Source organism: Ambystoma mexicanum, chromosome 3q, assembly GCF_040938575.1.
Source record: "Ambystoma mexicanum isolate Mex_15411 chromosome 3q, UKY_AmexF1_1, whole genome shotgun sequence".
Classification (NCBI taxonomy): Eukaryota; Metazoa; Chordata; class Amphibia; order Caudata; family Ambystomatidae; genus Ambystoma; species Ambystoma mexicanum.
In genome coordinates this window covers 97,418,165-97,444,934 of record NC_090926.1, presented here as the reverse complement: position 1 = coordinate 97,444,934, position 26,770 = coordinate 97,418,165, and the positions used below count along the sequence as shown (strand labels likewise).

At 46.0% G+C, this 26,770-nt stretch overlaps 1 protein-coding gene across 1 annotated transcript in view; it reads left to right on the top strand.

Moving 5' to 3' along the window:
- NCKAP1L (NCK associated protein 1 like) overlaps positions 1 to 26,770 on the top strand; it is a 2,015,530-nt gene that overhangs the window by 278,516 nt on the left and 1,710,244 nt on the right. Inside the window, exon 7 of the mRNA XM_069653209.1 lies at positions 22,740 to 22,877. Coding sequence (XP_069509310.1) covers positions 22,740 to 22,877 — 138 coding nt within the window. The remainder of the gene's footprint in view (positions 1 to 22,739; positions 22,878 to 26,770) is intronic.

Here is a 26,770-nt window from a genome sequence, read left to right as displayed (position 1 = left end):
GGATATGGAAAGTGTATTCCAATTTGTTGCTGCAAAAACAGGGAAAGACCTACCAAATCCTCTTGCTCATTTGATCTGTGGTGTGATCAATAGGTGTTGAGAATAGAATAACTAGAGAATAGAATAACTGGAGAGTCACTCACCAACTCTAACTGGGGGCTATAACCATTGCAATGCCCATCTAGCTCGTGAACTGCAGCCTCATTGATCGCACATTGATTTACCCAAGAACACCACTTTGACAACCGTCGCCCACTGAGTCTAGCCGCCAGAGCGTCACTCATTGACCCCTTCCAGCAGCTAAAACCTGAATTCGCCTGGCCAACTGCTTAGCATTCCTGGAACCTTCCTGACTGGCATCTTTGAAGAACCACTGTTTTACCGCACAGAGCACCCGCATTCGCCCCTACACGACACCCGCTTGCTTCCGGGACTTACACGATCCTACGTGCCTGAACTGAGCCTGATCAGCCTGCATCGATGTTCGACATTGCATCTGACTGCGTCAGCCTACCAAGAAGTGAATACAAACACCCCTTGAATGTCCATCACTCACTGAGTCGAGCCGCTGTAGTGTCAATCATCGATCCCTCCCGGCCGCTAAAACCTGACTCGGCCTGGCTAACTGCTAAGCATTCCTGGGACGTCCCTGACTGAAATCTCTGAAGAGCCGCCGTTCTACTGCACAGAGAACCTGCATTTGCCCCTACACAAAGTCTGCTTGCTGCCAGGGTTTAGACGATCCTACGTGCCTGAACTGAACCTTATCAGTTTGCATCGATGTTCGAACCCACGTCTGACTGCGTCAGCCCACCAAGAAGGGAATCCAGGTATTGTTGACTCTGAACTGCCCCCTCGGTCCACTTGGACCCTAGAGACTGGTTTGGTCATGATTGCTCCTGTTTTCAACAATGTATGCTTTTTATGGTATTACCTTACCTACCACCCCTGGAGCTACGCTCAGAGTGCTACTTTCCCCAGTCTGTCGCACTTTTCTGTTCGTCCTTTGGGGAAGGTCTTTGTGTAGTAATCTCTTCATGTGCGGATGGTGTGTTTGATTAAAGTTTTTATATTTTTATAGAGTCTTGATTGGGCATTCCCTTTATTTTGGGCTGTGATACTGTGTTGTTTAGTTCACTACTGGTTCATCTTCACACCCCTCTTGAGAGTATAGCCTTCCCTCGGCCCACAAAAGGCAAACGAGGTTTATTTCTTAACTATCCTTGTTTTACCATTATGATTGCATTGTGTTTTGGTTTGTATAAGTGTGCGAATTGAGTGGGCCATTTCACCCCTACTCATCCTCGTACGCCTGCGAGGCAGAATCCAATTCGCCACACAGGGCTCACATTGGGGAACCCTGAACAACAGATTCCAGCTGAAAATGTTCATGGAGGTGACATGTGTTGTTATGAGATAGCGAATACATCACATCCATCCAAAAACTCTCGTTGTTACTGCCAGTGCTTTGATGTACAAGTTGAAGGCCTTTCTGGCGAAAGCATTTCAGAACAATGGTATGTCCCATCTGTAATAACTGGCCCCTCGTCATGCCCCTACGAGGATCCTCCACTCAACTGAGACCCCCATCTTTGGCCTATAAGGCACAGGGAGTGTAGAGATAAAATGTGCCAAAGCCAATCCTGAAGCTGCAACAACCTAAGATAATAGCTATAAAAAAAGAGGCTTTGATCTTGGGCATACAGCTCCTCATGGCCCCTCTGAGGTTGGTCCTTGTTGATGGGGACACAGACACGCATGTCAGGACGACCTGAAACCTTTATGCCGCATCTACTGAATACTTCTTAACTTGGCTGAGGCTTGGCAGGCCATAAAGGCCCAATTACAGCATGTTGATGGGTAAGAACATGGGCGCTTATGGTTATGAGGAACAATAATGGTCTTGACATATAGGTGATTCCAACTACACTTGAACTTCTTCTTTCCTATGAATTACTGAGAAATGATTCATGAATTGTATTGTTGCCTGTCACCTGTCTTATTGGAGCTCTCAAAGGTAATTGCTTTGACATTTACCGTGCAAAGAAAATGGACCCTAGAACTTTATGATCAACCTTGACCCAAGGAAGTGCCTGTTTATGTCAACGTCTACTGGCTTATTTTAATTGGTTTTTGATCTATTTTCTTATTTGCACGTTGTATGTTGTAGTTTGTTTCACACTGTTTGAAACACGAACATAAAGCTTATATTTAAGAAAAAAGGTTTTTTTCAGAAAGACTTTGACTCAACAATGCACGGGAGACACTCTCCATGATTAAAGCCAACGTGGCTCTGATACTTATTTGCTCACCTCCAGTGACCAACTGGATATGCCAATATTATCTAACCCTGCTGTCAATACCAAATACCAAAGTAACCTGTGTCGCCGTCCGCCGGATCATTCTCCAATGCATTCTCGTTTATCAACTTTGGTTCTTAATGTCTTTACCTTCATATATAAAATGGCTGCCAAAGTGTTAAGTTAACTCTAGAAAACCCATAAAGAAATGAGCACTGATCACGTTTGGCGCGCTTTAACAAGGAGGTGTTAATAATGTATTTTTGATCTGTGGGTTAAATGAGAAAGTGTACCCCGTTGTTGTCATGGATCACAACATAATTCGGTAGGGATTTTGTATAAGCATTTAGTCCTATATGTGTGGCTTGTCACACTCTTCCCTTTTGCTTTCTTTTGCTATCTTTAGTATTCCCCGCCAAGGTAGTGGATTCATGGCGTATTTAAGCACTCCTGCATCCACAGGCCTCTTTTCATCCATCTTTCTTCAGAGCTATTTGCTCCCCCGTAGACACAGCTTTCGCCCTTCTCCAGTTATTTCCAAGCTAATTTCCATATTTTGTAAAGGAGCGCATTGTTACTTTCACGAACACACACATTTTCCTCCCTCACATCCCTTTCACTCAGACAATTATTAAACCAATCTCAATCCTTTATGGTTGCATAATTTTCTGTTCCTTTGACAGACACCTGCTCATTAACTCTGACGAGCAAATTGTCAGCTGCGCATCTGATTTGCGGCAATAGCATCCGTGCGGGTTGCTACAGGCAGGCAGTGAAGATGACTTTGGTTTTAAAATTCACAGAACTTAAAACTGCTTTATCACATACAGACATATTATGGATTATGGATAAACAAACCTTCCTGATTGCGTAAACGCTTATGCCAGAACAGATCTGCCCCTCTGTGGAAGTTGCCTTTTGAGAGCCCCCTACTATTTCAAAGAGGGCTGCAGCGGAGTATCCCCACCAAGTGTGGGTCATAACTTGCACCCTCTACTCTGTAGGTCACCCCGTCCCACCTATTTGGTGAGCAGGCACAGAAAGGGCAAGGATGTGTTTCCTGTCATTCAGTACCTACTGTACATCAGGTTTCTGAAACCTTTGGCTCTTCAGATGTCTTAGACTATAATTCCCAACCTCCCTATTCATCATAGCCAATGATGAGGGATCATGGGAGTGGTAGGCCAAGGCCAAAACACATGGAGAGCACATGCTACAATTCACTACTGTACATGGATAAGGGAACCCCAGAGCCCTCTCCTTGGGATTTTTACTTGAGTATGGCATTCCTGCAGGAGTGGAGGAGAGGGGATGACAACCCCCTCACAGGTAATAGGGCACACAATGAAAACTGCACAAAAGAGGCTCCAGGGCACGCAAGGATACATGTTGCCAGTCCCCCTCTGTGCAGTTTGCAATTTTCAGAAAATGAGTCCTTAAGAGGGATCAGGAATTAGGAGAATTTGACTCTGTCATAAGGTGAGTGAAGTGCAAATTGTCCTCATATGCACAGACTTTGAATTTCAGGTGGTGTTGAGACACTAGTACTGTTCTTGCAGATTGCAATATTTAATATCTAGGTGGCTGGTGGCTGATGGCTGCATGGGCTGGTCAACCACAATCCTGCGGTTTATCCACGATTGAGGAAATCCCCATTGAAGTTATGTGTCTGTTGGCCCTTATCTGCTATATGAGAGTATATCCTCAAAATTAACAGCAAAAAGCCATGGCATGTACACATCGCCTTTGGACGTACCAACGGATACTGTTTAAATTCAAACGGCCATATAAAAATTCACGTATGCAACTGTTTCAAAATCTGGCAAGGCCAGGGAAATTGAAATCATTTCTTCATCCCTGCAAGAAGGTAGGTGGCCCCTGGAGCTCCACACACACTCAATCAGTCTATCTCTCTTTCTCTCTTTCTCTCTCTCTCTCTCTCTCGATCTCTTCTTCTCATTCCCACTCACTGTAAATCTCATATGCTTTGTACACCTCACTACAATGCTCCGACTCTTGTTCCTCATCTCTTAGTCTATCGCCCTTATATATGATTATCTTGCAACCATTCACTGATTCCACAATGTTCCACTCATTCACACTGGTAAGAAAGCTGAGAGGATGAAATCCAGCAGGGTTGGCTCAGCTTTCTACTGTCAAGTTGGTCATGTGGTAAGTCAGAAGAAGGAGTCGGACAAAGAGGTGACATTTCAACTTGAGAGTTTTATTTAACACAAAGGAAAATGACCTTACTCTCCCTACAACTAAAGGGTTTTCCCTACCTAACTGATTTCTAACTTGAGTGCTGGTCATCAGGGTGGTTGTCAACTAAAGTGTCTGTTCTCTGTCCAAAGGTCTCCTACTCTGACCCTACCACTAACAAAAGATACTCTAAACAGCCCAACGTCAATGTCACCAGAAGATGGACTTCCTTCTCTGGGTTCAGCTGGTCCAGATTTAGGGCTGTTTTCTGAAAATCATTTGCAATAGTTTATGATTCAACACAAGGTGAGACCAGGAGAATTACTCCTTTCTCCTGGTCAAACTTTATCAGTCTTAAAGGCTGTTTTTGGATAGTCTCTGGTGCCAGCCTTCAAGAGTCCTCCAAGGGACTTTCCATGGGATGACCAAATGTCCAACAGTTCTCCCTTTTCAATGCAACACACAGTCCTAGGCTTCTCTGGACTTCTCCTTGAGCAATGAAACAAGGTAGATCACTCCTGAAGTATCCTTGGCTTGTTCTACTATTCTTAACAGCCCTATTGTGACCCCTCTTGTAACTTCCTTGGCTCACAATGTCTTTCTTATGATTATTGTGACGAGGGAGGTTTCTCCCGAAGCACTCTTCACTTTTGCAATCTTCCTTCTGATTATTCTGGTGAGAAGGCTTTCTCTTGATGCCTTCCCCACTCTTGGTAATTTTGGTACTGGTACTGTGACGAGGGAGATTACCCCTGAGGCACTCTTCCCTTGTGATGTCTTTATCACTGTTATTGTGATGAGGTAGATTACTCACGAGATGTTCTTCAGATTTGAAACCTTCTCAGTAATTACTGTGATGAGGGAGATTACTGCCAAGGCATTCTTCACCTTTAATACCTTCTCAGTAGTTACTATCACAAGGGAAATTACTCCTGAAGTATTCTTCAGTATTGGTGGTTTTAACACTTACCCGTGATGAGGGAGATCACTCCTGAAGTGTTCTGCATCATTAATACCTTCTCTGTAATTACTGTGACGAGGGAGATTACTCCCGAAGTACTCTTCAATATTGCCCAAATCCCTACCAGTTCTCCCGTGACTTCCGTTACCTTCTTTCTCATGGGGTCATGTCTCTGTTTTTTCTTGGTGTAGTGGTCTCACGTCTTTTTGCTCAGGGCTCTCATTGTCTCTCTCTCGACTCCCTGCTGTACCGCGTTGGCTCTGCAGCTTACTAGGCATTTCAGTGTTGGTTTAGTTGCAGGACTGAACAGTCCACATTCCCGAGGTCACTCCACTGTAATCCTGGTTCCAGCTTCTGTCTAGGTTGGTTCCCGATTCATGAGAGCGAGTTCCCCCTAGCCTTACATGCTATCCTCATGGCCGAGGACCAGCTCCTTCTGCTCCCTTTCTCGTTCCAAGGTTTGAACTTTCTGGTGTTGACAGGCTTCACGCCAGATTTTCATTTCAGTAAGTCCCTTCTTGCTTTTTTATGGTCTGTAACTGGGTCTTCCCCAGCAGAGTGCCAGAGGCCCTCTTTTGTATCGACGAGACATCCTTCATGCATCCTTGGGGCCACCTCTTCTCAGTACTGCTGATACTTTGAAAAGGAGTAGTTTGCATCACTCATTCAATCTTCCTCTTCTCAGTACTTTTGAGAGATGACTCATGATCACCTTGTGTGTTCCTCCGTGTGTTGGTATTGCCCTATTGGGGATTGTTGGGTAGCGAGCTCACCGCCTAGACTCACAGGGAAGGGCTCCCCTTAAGTAAAATAATTCATTTCTTCTGTGGCTGATACACTCAATGATTGCACCTCCATTCATTTACATCTTTTCATAGCAAAACATCTATTTGTCAGCAAGCATTATCTTAAGTGTTCCTTTTATATTTTCTCCTCTGTCCCACTTTTACTCTGATTCTCTACTCTTTGTGCATCCTGCTGGCCGACTCTCACGTTTCCTAATACATAGAGAGAGTATTAAAATGGTATCTTGTACAATACTGCAAAAGAAAAGTATTACTTGTCTTTTCACTACCAAAATATATGCAAACATTCTCTGTATAAATTACCCCTGGGAATATGTTTCTTAGATCAAGGGGGATTCATGGAAATCTGAACTGCATCAATAATGGTAAAGCATTAAGCAAATAAAGCAAATGGATTTAGCCGGGTGGCATTTGGTACGAAATGTTCTCGACTGGAAGAAATATATGCGCTGCATCTTCCTCCGATTTTCTTGTGTCATGGAGTCTTGTTCACTGAAGGAAAGTCCTGCATTGGTCTTCCAAAAATAGCACTATTTTATCATGATCTAGTACCCATCCACAGGCGCAGTATGCACTGTCCCAAAACTAGAATAAACATGGATGCAGAAAGTAAACACCTTTGAACTGCATGAAAAAGTAGTCTAAACGCAAGTACCCTAATGTTGGGGCAGTAGACCACCAAGCGCAGGCTTTCTGATTCCAGGCACATGTTAAACCATTTGTCACTTTTAGGAATGAGTTCATCTGCTTCTGATGCAGTTCCTTCTTCTGTTAGATTTACTGGCAACCTCCTCATTGCTTCATTAATGTGACTACCATCGTTTTAGTATCCAACCTGTGAGCTTTTATGGCTTATGAATCCCGACCTCTAGAAGTAGTTGTGGACATCTTGCAGCGTTTATGTCCTGGGTTTCAACGGCCTTCCTTATGAGCTCGGTGGTCGGGAGCTTCCTGCTTAGCAATCTGCCATTTCCTAGCATGGTTTGCACGTGCCACACAGCTTCCACTTCAGCTCAGACTGGAAGATGACCGACTGGCGTTCAGGAGAGGCCTTCACGCTGATTCCTTGTCACCATATCAGTTTCTGAAATCCCACATAAGTCTAACACCGTTCAACAGACATTCTCCTCCCTCCTTCGTCCTTCTCTTTAAGATCTCTTAAGTGACTGAACATCAATGAGGGCATCACTCAAAAATCACAAATAAAATAAATGCAAGGACCCTTATCTCATCAAATGGCTGAAATGTTTTCCCTTGCTTTCTTCGCTCTCATGATTGTAGTTGGTGACCTATTGGTGTGCTCAGCAATAGGTATATTAGTGCTATTTATTATCAGGAGCAAATAAAGTGGCTGAAAGTGAGTTGGATGCGTGGTTGACAGATGGCGTGCATACATGTGCCTAGCGAGCACCTACACGGTTTCCGAATATAATATAAAGGTTCCTGTGTATGGTGTTCATACCACGTTGGTGTCTGCATTTTGCCGCTCTGGGCTCACAGAGAAAGCATACCGTGTACGTCTCCATTTGTAATGATAATAGTGATGGGAGCTTATACAGCGTTTGCTATCACAGGGTTCATTTTTGTGCAGTGCTATAGACAGGTGTTCTTGACCCCTCAACTCACGGGTAGTCGATTTATCAAAATCAAGTGATTTGTTTTTTGTTATGGAATATGCAGCTTGATTTAAAGTGTTCACACATCAGCTGTTAATCAAAAAATCGACATTCAGGTCGAATCCACTTCGTATAGAGGAGAAATGGATTTGCAATTTAAACTTGCCTCCCATTGGTTAAACACAGTTTTCTGCAACCAACCGAGCTACCTTAGAGGGTTTAAGCAAATTAGCCGAAATTGCTGCTATATTAATTAGAGTGTTGAAATTGTCAATACGTGCCAATGAACTGGACGTGCCAATGAACTGTTGGGCATCGTATCCCTTGGCATGCATTGTCATTGCTTGCTTTATCACTGGTGAAAAGTGTAGTTGGTCAGCTACAAAGTGATTTTTCCTGGATCCAGCTGGCATATGGTTTTATAGACATTGCCTTATGAACTCGGCCACAGAGGATAAGCATAGTAAAGATTTCAAAACATATACTGCTTATTTAAAGAACATATTTGAAGCCAAAACACACTGGTAGGCACCAATGATAAAAGCAAACAGTACTACCAGAACCCCATTGCATGATCAAATCAAATGAAATTTCAAAAACAGTGATACCTTCCTCTGCCAGTGCTGTCACTTCCTGTATGTGACATCGCCTCGTAGTTATGATGTCAGTTTATGATGTCACTAAAAGGCCTACAGAGCAGGACGTTACAGCAGGGATCAGGTGGTAGAATAGGGAAGACAACACATTGCAATTAATGCTTTGCTGTGCCTTGTTGTTGTTAGAAGATTAATGGAACAGATCAAAACAGATGATGATCCACTGTCTCTGCATTGAATATAGGTCATTAAGTAACACTGTCTTGCTGGCTTTACTTGCCCGAGATGCCATAAAAGTTAAGCGATCCATGCCTTTCCTACTTTCAGTGCTTAATGCCTGTGTACTGTAATTAATGCCTGAGTGTTAAGAGGATTCTTGCACATGCCTTGCATTGCTTGGATCGGTGGGTTCTTGCCTTTGCTCTAATTTTGCTGAAGAAAAGAATCCTATCAGTAAGACCATAGGGAAGCCTGCGAGGTGCTCCATTGCAAAATGATCAAATCTCGGCACTCCAGGCTAAACAAAGCTGTGTCGCTTTTAATGTAGAATGTAGTTCTGTTGTTCATTTTGTTCTGTGGTAGTCCCAGTTTTTGGAAATAAGGGAACAGAGGAATAGGTAGATGGAGCGAGTAACCCACAATTACACAGTTTTGGTTCAATGGAGAAGCTGGGTTTTGAACCTGAGTCACGAATTGCAATGGTTCCTAATGCAGGAAACAGAATATACTCACCTGTGAAGTGCCTTTTAATGAGGTATGTCACCCTGAGGTGGGGCATGGGGGACACCCCTGCAACAGGTGTTATATGCCCACACCCGAGATATGGTCCTGCGCCAAAACTGGAGGAGCTTAACTAGGGTAAGGGACGATGACACTGGTTACAGCACACATCTGCAGTGTTGTAACGTCATTATAATTAAGCAATACACCCTGAGATCGGGCATTACAGGGTCAGGTGATGCCCTGTGGCCTAGTTACAGGCCGGAGTGAAGCAAAGCTTTCAATATGAGCTCCAGGGCATTACCAGACTTGGTAATCCTTATCCCGCCCATCTTGGGGTAGATTGCTTTTGTGAATGCTATTGTAACAAGTGAGTTAAAAGGAGGAGTTATTTGATGAGAAACGCACGATGGCAGCATTTCTTTGATGCCCTTTGTAAGGGAGCCTATTGTAAGATCTGGCAGACTTTGAATAATATAATACGAAAGGACTGACAAGGGCAGTCAGCAGTACCAGCACGCTGTGCTGGTGTTCGAGTACCTTTTCTGATTCTACTGTTGGAGGCGTGTGCTCAGAGGCGTGTCCCGAGCCCTCCATTCTACAAAACACCCAGCCTTCCGCGAAGCGGACCGCGAAGGGACTGACAAGGGCAGTCAGCAGTACCAGCACGCTGTGCTGGTGTTCGAGTACCTTTTCTGATTCTACTGTTGGAGGCGTGTGCTCAGAGGCGTGTCCCGAGCCCTCCATTCTACAAAACACCTAGCCTTCCGCGAAGCGGACCGCGAAGGGACTGACAAGGGCAGTCAGCAGTACCAGCACGCTGTGCTGGTGTTCGAGTACCTTTTCTGATTCTACTGTTGGAGGCGAGTGCTCAGAGGCGTGTCCCGAGCCCTCCATTCTACAAAACACCCAGCCTTCCGCGAAGCAGACCGCGAAGGGACTGACAAGGGCAGTCAGCAGTACCAGCACGCTGTGCTGGTGTTCGAGTACCTTTTCTGATTCTACTGTTGGAGGCGTGTGCTCAGAGGCGTGTCCCGAGCCCTCCATTCTACAAAACACCCAGCCTTCCGCGAAGCGGACCGCGAAGGGACTGACAAGGGCAGTCAGCAGTACCAGCACGCTGTGCTGGTGTTCGAGTACCTTTTCTGATTCTACTGTTGGAGGCGTGTGCTCAGAGGCGTGTCCCGAGCCCTCCATTCTACAAAACACCAGCCTTCCGCGAAGCGGACCGCGAAGGGACTGACAAGGACAGTCAGCAGTCCGCGGGCCCGCGTGACTGCTTGACGAGTTTGCGACGAACGCATCCTGCTTGCACACTGATCTATCGCCCCTCAGGCTCGGCGGATGGCAGTTACAGAGGAGCACGCAAAGCGGAAACTTGGGCTGGAGGTCCAGGACAAGCGCGTATTAAGAAACGGCAAACCTCGTCCGCCACCATGCAACAACAAGGATTGTGTAACCTCGCCAGAAAGTGTGGAGCAACTGGCAACCCTGAGATTGCAGCGGATTACCCGAATAAAACATGCGGGAAAAGAATTACAGGTAAACACTATCCGGCCCGCTGAGCTGAACGAAGTAAGTGACTTTAGGTTCCCTCCGATTGAATCTCGGGGTGTGGAAGATTTGTCGGCTCAAACAGCGCCGATTGCGGGACGAGTTCTAGAAAACCCGCAAGCTGATACAGTAACATTCATGTGTCCTGGGTCCCCCCCTACACCTTCAGTCACATCATCCACCCTTATAGCTCAGGGTCGAGAAGTCGGGTGTGGAAGCATAATAAACCCGGTGATAGCCCCACTGTGCGCTGAAGGAGCGGAAGGAGACTGCCTCGAGCAACCTAAGTCGCCCGCACGGGAAACGATGGGGATGGGGTCCTGGCATTTGCCCCGAACACTGGACTCCCTTGTGGAGAAAGTACCAAGTCCAGGGGGCACTAACGTGTTACTTACCTCCGCTCCCCAGGAGAAGCGGATAGTGGTCATGATACACAACACAGAGGGAGAGGAGGAGCTAAGAACACCCCCGGACTCAGCTGTTCTATCAGCTCCCCAAGTCTGGGGCGAACCTGTGGGTGAGATGGGAGAGGTAGAAAATGAGGGGCGGGAGTCAGCGGGGTCTGTTTTAGAAGAGGGGGGCGATCAAATCTGCGCTTCCCCTCCGAAGCAGGTAACTCCAGTGTTGAACATCGGCGCAAAGGAACCCCCCCCACTCTTATCGAACTTCGTCCCCCCACTCGGAACAGACGTGGCTGATACAGTTGCAAATACCGACCAGATAATAGGCAACTCGCCGAAAACGGCGGGAGGCAGCCACAAGATGTCCTCTCGTAGAGCGGTAAGGGCTAAACCCCCATATAAAAGAGGGCAGGTGGGGGGAAAAACACCCCGCTTTTCAAGATATGAAATCGATATCAACTCTGAAAGAGTTTTTTGGGAAAAAAACACGAATGGAAAAAGCAGCACGTCAAGATATATCAGATGCAGAACTGCTGGCCATAGTGGAAGACAGAGCAATGCATTTCTTGCATTTGAACCCTCCCCCTAAGACGACTCCTCAGCCAGAGGAAGGTGCTAATAACTCACTACATCAGCCGCCTCAAGGGAACCGGACTCTTAACCCAATCAGCATGGGTGCAGAAGCAGTAACTGGGAAGGGTAGCATAGAACCCGGTCCTGGTCTTGCACCCAGCGATTGGCTGAACAAAGAGCTGGTCATAACTCAGCTAAATGCCAAGACAATACCCGTGGGAAGCGGCACCCCTGAAAGTGTGACCCTGTCTACTGACAACTTATTAGACACGAGGAAGAAAGTAGCGGGCTTGGGTTCGCTGGAAACCCCAATAGGGGAGATACATCGGCCTCCAGCTTCGGATAAGGGCCCTCCATTGCTGCCCAAAGCACCCACTCCACTCATCCCTCAACTTATAGCGATTAGTCCGGAATTACAAACTGAAGGGGATGACCTTTCAAATGATACAAGCCCGAGATACCCCAAAGATCCGGGCTCTCTGCTGGCTCCTAGATGTCAAGGTGAAAATCCTCCTAGTCAAGTGCCAGAAATGTCCTTGAAAAATGAGGATCTCATGACTACGCTGTCCTCGGTTACCATCGCATTGGCCCCGTTTGGGAAATTATACAAAGCAATCAGCGACACCTTAAAAGACCAAACTACTCTGATTGCACAAATGCATACTAAACTGACCTTTCTAGAGGGTTTTATCACTGCACTCCAACATCACAAAGGTGATGACAAGGAAGTCTTTAGTGCAGGGAGTCGACCTGAGCCCGCAGAAAGGTCAGTCATCCCCAAACTAAGTTTGGCAAATTGGCAAAGAAATACCCAATGGACACAAACTATAGATCGACCTGGGACGAATGAATCCCCTGTGATGACCCAAGGTTTTGGGGTTGAAGGGGACATAGAGGGGGGGGGCACGGCTTATAGAGAGACCCCCCTCTCCGGGGAAAACTGTTGACCAATCGGAGTATAACACAAAGGAGGGCCAGTCTCTGAGTAGATCTGCCAGTAAATCAGGAAGGAAAAATGGATCAGTGGCATTCACCCTCCCAGAAAACGCAGTAATTCAACCATTTGTGAAACCAATAGATTTCTCCACAATGAAAATCCCATCTACCTTTGAAATTTTCCAACACAAAGGTCAAAACAACCCAGTCTGTAAGGGGAAGAAAGTTCTGAAAAATAAGCCCCAGCGAGAGCCTATACAAAAGGCTAAACCTGAGAACAAGGACTTGAGGAATCAAGGAAAAACCACTCCGCCAACACAAAATTGTCAAATCTTCAAATTAAAACCCGCAGAAAAGACGCGGTCGACCTCTCGGAGCTTAGAAAGGTCGCGAGACGGCTCCAGTAGCTCAATCGATCTACTGAATATGAGCAGTTACACGGTGGAGGAATCAGAATCAGAAATTCCCCAAGCATTGGCCCAAAAAAGAAAAAAAACGGAAACTCGTGATAATAGAGAAAAGGACGAACCAAAATCAAAGGCTTTGCTTCTCGACTCTCCCTCGACTTCTCCGCGGGCTGTGGTAAAAACCACTTCGCTCCAGAGAAGAGTAAGCAAGAATCTAGGCCCAGCACTGGGTAAGAGACACCACGGGAGAAACCAAGTGGAAGCCCATCCCCGAGATCCACATCAAAGTCGCAGCTCCCCAGGGGTGAAAAACCCCTGGGTCCAACAAGAGAGCAGAAAGTACAGGAGCCCTTCATTGGATAAACCCAAACTCCACTATAGATCTAGAGTCCACAACTTATTGGGCACAGGTCGGCGGGAGGGCAGATTCACTCGCCTCTACAACCCACCACTGCCCGGACAAAGGAAAACGATGACAAGAACATTCAAACTCCAAAGAACACAAGAAAGACAGGATAGTTGGATATTAAATCGAAAGGCCCTACTCAAATTGTTCCAGGAGAGTCGGTTATTCCATATTGATGTTACAAAAGACATAAACATTTTGGAACCGAATCCAAATGGAAGAACTGATAGTTCGTTCTTACATATTGGATCGAACTATATTCAAGATCAAATCTGGAATGCAAGAGATAGATTACATAATCTGGGCTTTGACCTGTCAAATGTCATGGAGGGTAAAACACCAACCTCGCCTCTACAGGAGCGGTTCCACTATCGACCCAGACTCCAGGATCATGACCAAGACTTTTTCCCTTACAAAACTCCCATAAGGCCTCAAATGTTTAGTAAACATGATGAAAATCGGACTCGGAGAGCCCCTAACAATTTGATCAATCGATGCGACACAGAAAGGAGAAGGAGCGGGGAGAGAGGTCCTCTACTGGTACCACTCTCGACACGAAATGCCACCCAAAGAATTTTTCAACGTGTGGAGCAAGCCGATGAAATATCGCAGCCGGGCAGAAACCTTTCGGGGAAAATCTGCCCGGTTGGGGAAGGAAGGAGAAATAACAAGTACCCACCTCACTCTCAAGTTGGTGGGAAGTGGCCATTAGACGTCCTTTCCGGTGATTTTTTAGGGAAAGTATCGATCCCCGTGGAAGTCCCGGAGATATCACTGAAATTGGGATCGTGGAACACCAGAGGTTTCAGCCATCTAACGGTCTCTTCAGATGTCAACTTTGGGAGTTTCGACGTTTTATGTTTGCAGGAAACGTGGCTAATGGAGCCTCCAATGCTGGACGGTTTTCAAATGGCACACTCACCCGCCCTTAGAGAGGAGAGAGGTAGGCCTAGATCTGGCCTCATTACGGCCCTAAGAGTGGGCTCAGGGCTATCATTGTCTAAGACACTCTTGGCCTCAGAATTTTTTTTGGCTACGCTTTTGGAGTGGGAAAGGCCGAAAGGCCCTCCGGACCCCACTCACAAATCAGAAATTCTTCTGATCAATGTATATTGGAACCCAAAGCGAGTGAACAATGACTTTTTCCTCGCACAAATTGAGAGTCTAATAGATGACTTTTTAATAACATCTACCTCCAGTGACGTGATCATTGCGGGAGATTTGAACACGGATCTAACTCCCGATTTTAAAGAGCCCCAAGATAGAAACAGCATGTGGCACAACTTCCTAGACTCAAGAGAGATGCATATCCTTGGGCAAAGGGGCGGTAAGAAGACAGAAGATATCCCAACCTGGGAAAGAGGAAATCAAGCGGCAACAATTGACTACATCCAGGTGTCGAGGAGCCTCCTGCCGCTGTGCTCATTCCTCACAACTATAAGAACGCAGCATAGCGACCACAACCTACTAACTTTCTCGTGGAAGTCAGGAGAAGAAAGGCGGAGTACGCCGCACAGGATTTGCTAGTAAACCAGAGTGGGATAAGACTGAGACTGTCGGAAGTAGCCATTTCCAATATAACCAATCAATATAAGGAATGCAAGATGATTAAGCAGTTAAGCCCAGCAATCAGGATCGAACATCTGCCCCTACTAACAGTCTACCCCCGGAAAAAAAAGGTGTTGAAACACGGAATTAAAGCCCCTCTTCATACTTACAATGAACAGTTAGTTATTCGAAGAAAGGGGGTCAGAAAGCTGCAACGGGAGGCAGCAAAAACAATGTCACCGAGCAAGAAGGTTGAAGCCGTTACTGCAGTAAAAGCCTACAAAGTCTGGCTGAAGTCAACTAAAGCAAATAGGTACCAGGCAGACGCGGAAAACATGTTGAGCACTGTTAGTGGTCACAAGGTACGTGACTTCTGGTCATTGATTAAAGGTAACTCTCAATTAGTAAACCAGGTACTACAAAATACAATCGGTGAAAAAGCCTGGATATCACACTTTGAAAACCTGTATGGAGTCCGGGATAAGGTAATAGAGAACTGGACACCTAGCTCAGGAGAACTGTGGGAAATCCCAACGGACCTGAACACAATCAAAGGGAAAATAACTCAGCTTAATGGATCCAGAGCGGCAGGACCCGACGGCATAACCAATTTCGATATAAAGAACAAATTGGAGTTCTGGGCCCCTTTTATCCAAGAAGTTTTCACAAACTGTATTAGACTCTCGACCATTCCATCATCCTGGAAGAAAGCGATTTTGGTCCCTATTTTCAAAAAGGGATCTAAAGACAACCCTTCACATTATCGTCCCATCGCTTTACTAGACTCCATAGGAAAACTCTTTGGTGCTCTAATCCTGGACAACTTCAGCAACTGGATCTCGGCGACTGGCCTGTCGGATCCCTTCCAGGCGGGTTTCGTGAAAAATGTCGGCACCTTGGTTAATGTTCTAGCAGTGAGCACATTAAAAGCCAAAGTATTTGAGGGCAGCCCCAAGATCTATATGGCATTTATCGACCTGGTCCAGGCCTTTGACCGGGTAGACAGGCAACGATTATGGTAAAAATTACTCCTCCATGCCTGCCCCCCAAGGATACTGGAACCCATAAAGGCCTTATATACGGAAACCACAATATGTGTCTGGCTCAACAACCAAGGCCTTTTATCCACCTGGATGAAGACGGTAAGAGGGGTAAAGCAGGGATGCCCCCTAGCTCCCGCCCTGTATAACGCATATATGGCCGACTTCAAAGAGTACGAAGCTAGAGTCCGGATGTTCCCCCCGACATTGGGAGCCAGCAAAATTTCGCGCTTGCTATACGCGGACGACATAATTCTCTTTGATGTAACCCCAATCGGCCTCCAGAGACAGATAAACAACCTCGATTCCTACCTCAAAGAGAACAATCTCTGGATGAATTTGGAAAAGACCAAAATCATGACTTTGGGAGGAAACGAAAGGAAGTCAGAGAAATTCACATGGGCGGTAAATAACATCAAAAATTGAATTGATAGACAGCTTTAAATACTTGGGAGTGATTATTAACAAGAACTGCAAGGAAAAATTGTTGCAGGAGAACATTATGACTAAGGCGAGACTTCTTATCTCTCAATCTCGGGCAATACTGAAAAAATATGGAAAATTCACCATGGCCCCTGTGATAACCTTCTACAAGGCTAAAGTGATCCCGACGCTCACGTCTGGAGCAGAAGCCCTACCGAACCTGCCAACATCTTTCTGGTTAAAAGTGGAAGGTTTTTATTGGAGAAAGGTTCTCAATCTTCCTGATTCGTTACCAATGGTGATAATAAGAAGGGAACTTTCTTTACAATCTTTGACCTCTATTGTCTTTCGTAACGAAGCAATGCTACTTCGAAAGTGCCTACTCCCAAGCCCTCCACGGATCTTGCAAGAAATCCAGTACGAAATTCGATCTGGATCATGCAAAATGCTCACAAGTTGGATGGCAAAGATCGACTCAATCTTAGAGAGTGCTGGAAGTTCTATAGATGAACTAATTAACAACCCCGCCAAGGCGAAATCTCGACTTCTAAATCAAGACTGGATCGACACTTTGGAAAAAGCTGCCGCTTCAAAACTGTTCAAAGACCCTCCTTCACAGTTGTCTAAAGTGAACGAGCTCAAACCTTACTTATTGAGAGGACCGGATTCCAAACTCATGATGAACTTTCTAAGAATCCGTCTTAATATCCTTCACACAAGGGAAGTCCTATTCCGAAGAAAATTGGCCCCGGACGAAGCATGCAGATTCTGCAAGAAGTTAGAGATGACTGAAACCATAAGACACCTCTTGCTCAACTGCGTAGGCGTCATGGGCCCCCGCCAGAGACACCTCGGACATTTGTTCAAAAACTTATATGTCTATGAGGAAGAGGAATGGTGGTGCCAGCTCCTAAGTGGGGAAAAGACCACTTGGGTGATCGCGGTGGTAGGGTTTTTTCGAAGAGATCGGCCTGCTTACCTGACCGCAGATACGGATGGGCAGGAATAGCCAGCTGGGTGTCATTACCTTGCCACTTCTGTGGGGGTCGTGGACCCTGCTCTTGATCCCGGTGCAGAATCTGAGATGGAACTACGCTTGGATTGCAACATAGGTCAAAGAAAGACTCCGTGCCGTTTTGTTTGGGGGAAATTTGAGCAGTTAATGGGAGGATTGTATCTTTATTTTGTAAAAATTGTATTATACAATTAAATCAAATAAAAAAAAAAAATAAAAATAATATAAAGGGCAAAAAAGAAAGCTTGGTTACTAATCCCACTAGTGAGGACACCTGGGTAGAAGTCATTGGGGAAAAGTTTGGCATGCAACCTCATGCTAACACAGCACAAATTGAAGCCCCAGTGAAGGGGTTGTCAACAAACTTTGATCCCAAACGAATTTTACAATATAATCTAAAAACATAAGCAATCGAGTGCCCCCGGCCCAGAGGGTCTCCTAAATATCATACGATAAAAAAATCCAGAATTATGGGCGGATATAGTATCCACCCTAATTAACAAAGTGCGCAGGCAAGGATGTATTTCTGATTCATGGAAAAATTCCATTACCGTTCTGGTTTTTAAGGAGAATGCCAAGGACGATCCTAGAAACTACAGACCGTTGTCACTTCCAGATGTTACAGGTAAGGAGCTTGCCACTATCCTATTAAAAGACCTGCAACAGAGGGTTGAAGAAAAGAACATTTTGAGCTGTTTTAACATCGTTACTGTAGGAAAAATTACAGCGGTGGAGCCTGGATCAGAGCTTGTTAGGGTACATTAGACAATTACGTGAAGACACCAGTGTACAGGTCAGATTGAACAGCATTGGTGCCTGCTCAAAGGATATTCCCACTTTGGGGGGTCTTAAGCAGGGATGTGTGCTGGCATCAATGCTGTTTAACCTGTATCTGAGGGATTTCCCCCCCACAAAACTGCAAACATTAAAAATGTACCCCCAGAAATTGGAAACTGCTACGTTAATTGGCTTTCTTATGCTGATCAGGTGGTCCTCTTGGAACATGTTTGAGTTAAATCTTGATAAAACTAAGTTTATGTATTTTGAATCCCGTAGGGGTGATCAACGCACTTTGTTTTCACCGGTTGACCCTATGAACAAGTTTGGGTAATATGGTAGAAAACCGTGTTATCATGAACACTGCTTTAATTGCAGCCAAACAGTTTAAAGCCACGGCACTATACTTTAACAGGGTTTATCCAGGCCTACAGTCACTGGTTCCAGCCATATTGCATGGTCTGGAAGCTATTTTTAGTTGTAATTAAAAATGGCTTGATGTACTGGAGGCCAACATTTGGCAGAGAATCTTGGGTTTGGCGCTGTGTGTCCCAATAGAAGCCGTTAGGCTGGAGCTGGGGCTGAGGTCTTTATTAGGAACTCTCAAGCTCAGATGTGGTGTGCTAGATGTTAAGGCGATGAGGAATCCCTGATCTCCTTTCCTTAAAACATTTGGGTCGAGCAATGGCACCCACTAAAGCAACTTGGAAAGCATCTCCCCATAGGAATTTGAAATACTTAATTATAAGGTATTTGAGGAGGTTGATTGGATGCCAGATTGGAACAGTGATTAAGCCATTCTGCCAGAAATATGTATTGCAAAGCTTGATAAATGTATTGGAGCAGTAATTACATGTATGTAGTCAAGTTGAAATCTCTCTCTGAAAATGCTGGAATGATACACAGTTATATGAAGCCACAAAACTATCTTATCATGACCCCATCCCCGTTCCTACGGAGGTTTATCTTGTTGCTCAGATTAAACCAGCTGCCAACCCTATGTGGTGTTGGTCGAAGAATGTGTCTTGATCGCTCCTCTCGTTTGTGTGGATTATGTAAGATTGACTATGTGATTAAGACGAATAGTCACGTTCTTATTAGATGTCTCACTTACGTTAACTTTGGAGATTTGTATATGATCCAGCGTGGATAAAAGAGGAGGTTTTTTGCAGCGTTGTTTAAATGCTAGATCTATATCCTTAAACAAAGCATTATGCAATGTTAGGCAAATTGTTGAATTGAGAGTGGTGGATGTGATTTATCTAATTTAAACTTCTTTAATGTTTAGTATCAGATGCCGGGTTATTTAGACTATATTTGAGATTGATGTATTGATGGACACTAAGGGCCTCATCACGAGTTGGGCGGTAACGCTGGCGCTATTAGCGCCAGCGCTAATAGCCCTATCGCCGGCGCTAATAGCCCTACCACCAAACTCCCCGGCGCTATTAGCGCCGGATCACGGGTTTGGCGGAAGGGTTATTACCCATTCCCCATTGGGCCCATTCAGGAATTCTTCATTCCCCATTGGGCCCAATGGGGAAAATTCACGCTATTACCGCTGGCGGATTTCCCGCCGGCGGTAATCGCGCCGAAAATCGGCAAATCTGCCAAAGCCATGATCTGGCAGACCCTTAAATGCGGCGGTCCCATTTAAGGGTTACCGCCAGACTCGTGATGAGGCCCTAAGTGTTAATCATTATTGGTTTTTAATGACATCGATTATGCTTTTGAAATTGATGAAATAGTTGATTTTATGTGCAAAGTACTATTTGTATATATATATATATATATATATATATATATATATATATTTATATATATTTCATGAATTGATATATATTTTATTGATGTAAAAAGTATGATTCAAACTTAAACACACTACAATTAAAATTAAACAAAAATAAAAACATGTTTTTTAAGTGGTTGCCATTTCTCAATTTAAAGAAAATACAAAACAATAAGGTGGGGATTGACAAGGGAGAAGGGAACTATATGTAGCCCCTTCTACCTTTCCATGGTGGCCATTGCTGCCTTGGGGAAGTGCCGGAACGCGGGGAGGTGGAAATTGAAGAGAGGGCAGAGGAAAGGGGGCACAGGATTACTTACCTGTTGCCCGCCAGTGGAGATTGTGGCTTCACAATGCTTAGGGGGCTCGGACTGCATGCAATGCCATGAGGTAAAGCTTGCAATCCGAGCTCCCTGATTGTCTTGGAGGCTTCATAAAACCTGCTCTGAATTGCTAGTATGTAAACAACAGAAAACAAGTTGAAAACAAAGGAAAATGGTTGGAGACGATGTTAAGACCTTTAGAGTGAGCATTGCCCAGTAGAAATGAAGTTGAATTCAGGGAGGGAAACAGCTGCCTCAAACTCCCCTTATGTTCTAGGTTTGCAGGGAGATTCAAAGGAAGTCAGAATGGTTCTCGAACCACTCAAACTTCCCCAAACCTCTTTAAGGAAAGTTTGTTGGGCTCAAGAACTTCTTTTTAGAACGTTCGCCCCTGCATAGTATTACTATAGGAGAGATATTTTAAGGATGTAAAAATACATTTGACTCCAATATATAGTTTCTCCACATGTTGATCCTTGAATGGAAGTGTGATGTGCCAGTGATAAAAGCTACCAGAGAGACGTGATAGAATCAGGAAGAGTATAACATGAAACAAACAAATAAAATGTTAGACAATTGGGATTTAATTCCAATATGAAATTGTACAATTCTTTTGAATATATGTCTTTTGCTTTTTCATAAAATGGATGGAAGGATTGTGGATCCCTAAAGGATGAGTGGGCATTCTGATAACTGGAAATAAATCTGGGTTGCATCTCGCTATTGTTACCCTTATAAAAGCCATGGAGAATGGTGAAATGTTGAGCACGTGCCTCTCTAGATGCTTGTCATGAGTTTTATATGCCCACAGATATTAAATGACAAAATCTACATATTTGATCAATTAATCTGTTCGAATATTAGATAGATGTTCTGTCGAATGCAGCAGAAGGTTGATGGTTATGACAGCTACATGAGGTTATTTTTTTGTGTTCAGAAATACACTTTTCTACGCTATCTCAACCAGCTTGCAAATTGTGCAAAATATTATTTTCTACAGGGCTCTGACGGCCCCCCTCCATTGTGATAATTTCTTGTAAGTCTCAGGAGAGATTTCCATCACTCAGCCTCCAGGCCCTTCATTACAGCTGCCCATTTCCTGGACGCGCATTCACAAGGTTGTCCCTCTTCTATTTTTCTTGATGTGGATCCCGTTCTCCACTATATTAAGTTGAACATGTGAATGTTCTTCATTTGCAAGTGGAATTGAACCTATAACCAGCTTATCCTCCTAAGGCACGTTTGTCAGTCAGGAGCTGGTAGGATGAAATCTATGGACTCAAAAATGTGGGGGCCAGGTTCACTTCCATCTCTGCGTCCATAGGTGTACCGATGAGCCCCCTTAGAGTTTGTTTCTGACCCTTTCCTGCATTTGAGCCGTAACTATTATATGCGATTCTGTATCAGGTTGAACACCTTGTTTCAGGATGTATTTGACCTCTCGATGGGCAGGTCCAAATTCACAGGCAAAGTGTTTTGCAAGTAACCACTAATACGTACCTGAAAGCAGAGACACCTAAGACCAAGAGGGTGATAGATCAACCCCCCAAAAGTAGGAGAACCCACGAGAAGGCCTACAAAGATTATGAATTAAGAGATTAGCACATGCTGGCAAAATGCGGTCGGGCCATGAGCACTCGTAGGCAAAGAGACAACACAAAGCACACACAGCCAACCCCTTCATGCGTATTCAAGTGTACGACTTGTGAATATTTTAAGATGGCTGATACTATGTGAATGAGGCCTTGTGCCTTCCCCCTACCTACAGTGAGTCAGTAGGATAATTTGCACTGCGTGATTTTAAAAAGCCCATCAATGCAAGCATTTCTTTTTCTACATTTCCACTAAGGTATTGGAAGTTAAAATTAAAAAGTCAAATAGGAACAGTTCTGTAAGTCATGAGTATTTCTATTTTGTGTAGCGTAGTGCTGCTATGGGCATGAGAAGACCCCTGGAAGCATTGCACATTCTCCTAGGAGTGGCCTGCCAGAGGGAAGGCCAGGTTTAGCTGATTGAGGTTAGGGATGGCTGCAGTTACAGTGCACACCTTTGTGAATCAGTATAAGCCTGTAACCATATCAGTCTCTCCCCCATTGTGCCCACTATCTGCAGTAGGCTTACACACATTATTTTTAGTGAATCAGCACACCTCTAGATTGTGCGAGTTTACACCACCTATTTGTGAGTGATCCCCAGCTCTGAGGAAGACGCATATTACTGAGAAACCTCTTTCCCGAAGGATATTATGCAAGGCATGCATCTGGCGGCTGATGAATGCTGCTGTCCAGCTTAGACTAACATTGACCATGTTTTGCAGGTTTTGACTCACCATCTCTTTCTTCACAGTCTGTGACCAATGCTGTCCTCTCCCTCTACTTCCTCTTCTGTCGGAGGAACCAATCGGCTGAGCAGTGGCGAGGAGCTCAGTTGCTCAGCCTGGTCAGCAACCCTGCAACCATGATCAACCCGTCCAACTCAGACACTGTAAGTCGCAAGCTGTGTTTGCAGCATATATTTTCCTGAATGGATACTGATATACCTTTTTGTACATGGGGGTCACTCAACTCTGCCAGTCAGCCCGTCTTTGTCAACGAAAGCACCAATGTACACAACCCTGAAAAGTTTTTCCAATTGCTGAAGTGTTCTCAAGTGCAAAGGTGTGTATGCACTTTTTGTTTTAATTTATGTGTGCATTCTTTTGCATGGTTTATTTCAAGAATGAGGTATGTTTATACTCTGCTAGGATTGTGTATCACTGAAATGTACTTATCTGATAAGATATGATATGGCATTTATAACGCGCCTATACACAAGCGTTTCAATGCGCGACGAGGCAAGGGAGGGGAACAAAGGGAGGACAGACAACGATCCTACTAGGCCATGTTTCATTCAGATCGCGCAAGTGCATGGGAAGGAACAGGGACAGTGCAGTACATGAGAATGGATAATAACAGTAAGTAAAGTAACGGCCAGCATGTGGCAAGTGCATGGGTAAGTGCAGACCTCAGGTGTCAAGGGCTGGTAGGGGGACTGTAGTGATACAGAAACAATCCCCAGGTGCAGGGGTTGCCGGTGGGCAGTGCAGGTGTGTGCCGCTGGCGAGGGAGGGACCTGGGCCCGAGATCAGAGGGTGTCCAGGTAGCCAGTGCAATTCCGGTTACAGCTAGGAGGTCAGCAGAGGAGAGGAGGAGAAAAAGCAGAAGCAAAGAGAAAGGTTTTGAGGTGCTTCCCGGAACCGTAGATGGTTCTCCTCAAGTTTAAGGGAGGCAGGGAGGCTGTTCCAGAGGGAGGGCCAGCCGAAGAAAGAGATCTACCACCAACTTGTTGCTTGGAGAAGCGACTGACCCTGAGGGAGTTGGAGGTGGATGAGCGAAGAGCTCGAGAAGGAAGATATTTAGGAAGAGAGAGTTGAAGGTATTGAGGCACAAGGCACCAGAAGGCCTTGTGGACGATGCAGAGGGGTTTGAACTTAATCTTCGCAGCCACTGGAAGCCAGTGCAGAGATTTCAGTCCTGGAGAGATACGATCCCTGGGCTTGAGGCCAAGGACAAGTCTCGCAGTCCTGTTCTGGATAAGTTGCACAGGGTGGAGAGTAGAAGCAGGCAGATTTAAAAAGAGGCTGTTGCAATAGTCCAGCTTCGAGAGGACCACAGCACTGGAGACAGTGAGCTTCTGGGGGAAGGAGAGGAAAGGATGAATACCTCTGAAGAGGTGCAGCTGGTAGTGTGACTTCTTAGAGACGTCAGACATGTGAGGAGAGAAGGAGAGTGTGGAGTAGAAGATGACCCTGAGGGTTTTAGCCTGGCAGGTGGGAGCAGGAAGAGGGCCAAGAGAGGCCGGCCAGAGAGCTAAGGGAAAGGAGGGAGCGGGTGTGCCGATGAGGAGAATCTCAGTCTTACTGGCCTTAAGGCAGAGATCATTGGCAGCACACCACTCCTGGATAGCAGAGATGAGGGAAGGAGAAGAGGAGGCTGAGGGTAGCCTGAAAATGAGCTGGGTGTTATCCACATAGCACTGAAAGTTGGGGCAGAGAGCGGCGATGCAGTGGGCAAGGAGTGCTAGGTATTGGTTGTACAGCCAGGGAGAGAGGTTAGACCCTGGGGGACACCACAGGTAGAGAAAAGGATAGCAGAGAGGAAGGATCCAAATTGGACCTGGGAGTGTCGGTCCGAGAGGAAAGAAGTCAGCCACACCAGAGCCTGACCAGTGATACCCAGGTTATCACAGAGACGATTGAGCAAGATGGCATGGTTAACAGTGTCAAAGGCAGAAGAGAGATCAAACAGGATGAGGACGCAGGGGGTGCTAGAGTCCAGGTTGGAGCGCAGGTCTTCACGAATCTTCAGGAGAGCAGTTTCCGTGCTTCTGGCAGCTCTGAAGCCAGACTGATGGTCATGAAGACAACCAACAGATTCAGTGTCTAGATTAAGCTGGGAGATGGCCAGTTTCTCCAGGAGTTTGCCCAGGAAGGGAGTGATGGAGATTGGACTATAGTTAGCCTGGTAGGGGGGGTCGGCAGAGGGTTTCTTAAGAAGAGGGTGCACAAGAGAGTGCTTCAGGGAGGATGGGAAGACTCCAGTGGTGAAGGAGTGATTGCAAAAATCAACCAGCGCAGGAGCCAGGGAGTCGATGCGGTCATTGATAGTTTTGGAGGAACAGGGGCGAACCTGTTTCGACAAGACTTTCATAGATCGGACTTGTCTAGAAACCTCCTCTGCGGAAAACAGGGGAAAGGCTGAGAAGGAAGGAGGAGAGGTGGCTGCAGAAGGGCTAGAGGAAGAGGAGGGAGTAGAGGGAGGGAGGGGATAGGAGGAGAGTGAGGACAGGATGTCCTGAGTTTTAGAGATGAAGTGAGAAGCCAGTGCCATGCAGAGGGTCTGGGAAGGGACAGGAGAGGTAGAGACTGTGGCAGGATTGGCCAGTTCCTTGCAGATTTTAAAGAGTTCAGCCGAGTTGTTATATACCGCAGAGACGCGGGCTTGGATATGACCTCTCTTCTTGGTTAGGACAGAGAGCCGGTATTGCCTTTGGAGCAGGCGGCAGGCCAGTTTGTCAGAGAATGTACATGAAGCACGCCATTTCCTCTCCGCCACCCTGCACTTGCGTTTAAGGGTGACGAGGTTTGAGTCGTACCAGTAGTTGTACTTGGCTTTGGACTTCAGGCGGCTCCTCATGACAGGGGCAAAGATATCAAGGGTATCAGATTTAGCAGAGTGGAGCGTGGAGAGGGCTGTGTCAGGGTGAGAGTCAGCCAAAGGGGGAGGGGGGGAGAAGGTGGCAGCGAAAGCCTCAACTGACACACGCTTCATGGGTCGGATGACCGAGAAGGTGGGTGGCAGTGATGGAAGTGGCTTAGCCTGAGGGGTAGGGAGAGTAAGGTGGGAAGAGAGGAGAAAATGATCACTCCATGAGAGAGGAGTGGAAAGAGGGACAGAGAGGGGAAGGTCTGAGGATATGAGAACATCCAGAGTGTGACCTGCAGAGTGAGTTGGGCCAGAGGGGAGAATAGTGAGTGAGAGAGAGTCGCAGAGGTCACAAAAGAGTCCAGAGGGAGGGCAGGAGGCATCCAGGTGGATGTTGAAGTCTCCAAGAAGGAGGAGTTGAGTGGTTGAGGCCAGCAGTGAGGAGGAGCGGTCCGCACACTCTGAGAGGAAGGAGGAGATCTGACCAGGTGGCCGATAGATAGTAGCCACAGTAAGGGAATGGCTAGGGGAGAGAGAGAGCCTGCAGACAAGGCATTCAAAAGAGGGGTAGGCCTGCGTAGGAGTGACAGATGCAGGAATCCACTCGGGGAAGATCTGGGCTAGACCCTCTCCAGAGCAGTTGGACCTGGGCGCAGAGAGGATCTTGTAGCCGTCAGCTAGGAGCATGTCAAAGCTGGTGACAGAGATGGCCGTGAACCATGTCTCGGTAATACCGATGACATCGAGGTCAAGTTCTTCCAGAAGGCGGTAGATATCAGAGGAATGTTTGACAGAGGAGCAAGAGTTTGGAGTGGCAATATGGAGAAGGTTGCCACCCTTGAAGGACTTCTGGGGAGGGGTACAGATCAGAGGTACGCCCAGCGGAGGTGTAGAAGAGGAGCCAGAGAGGGGGCAGAGAGGGAGGCAGAAGGCACGATAGCCAAGGAGGAGGCAGAAGGGGGAGGCGAGGTAGCCACGGAAAGGGGAGAGGGACAGCAGGAGAAGAAAGGAAATTGATGAGGCGCGGGAAGCGTCTATCAAAGAGGTGAAGGTTGGCCTGAGGGCCTTGGACCAAGACGGTCCCATTCGAGTAATCATTAATGATGACCTGCATGATTACCACCTTTTGGGCTCGGTTGGAATTTCCAACTTGAGTATCTAATAGTGTAGGTGTTGCATATGTGCTGAAGTGTG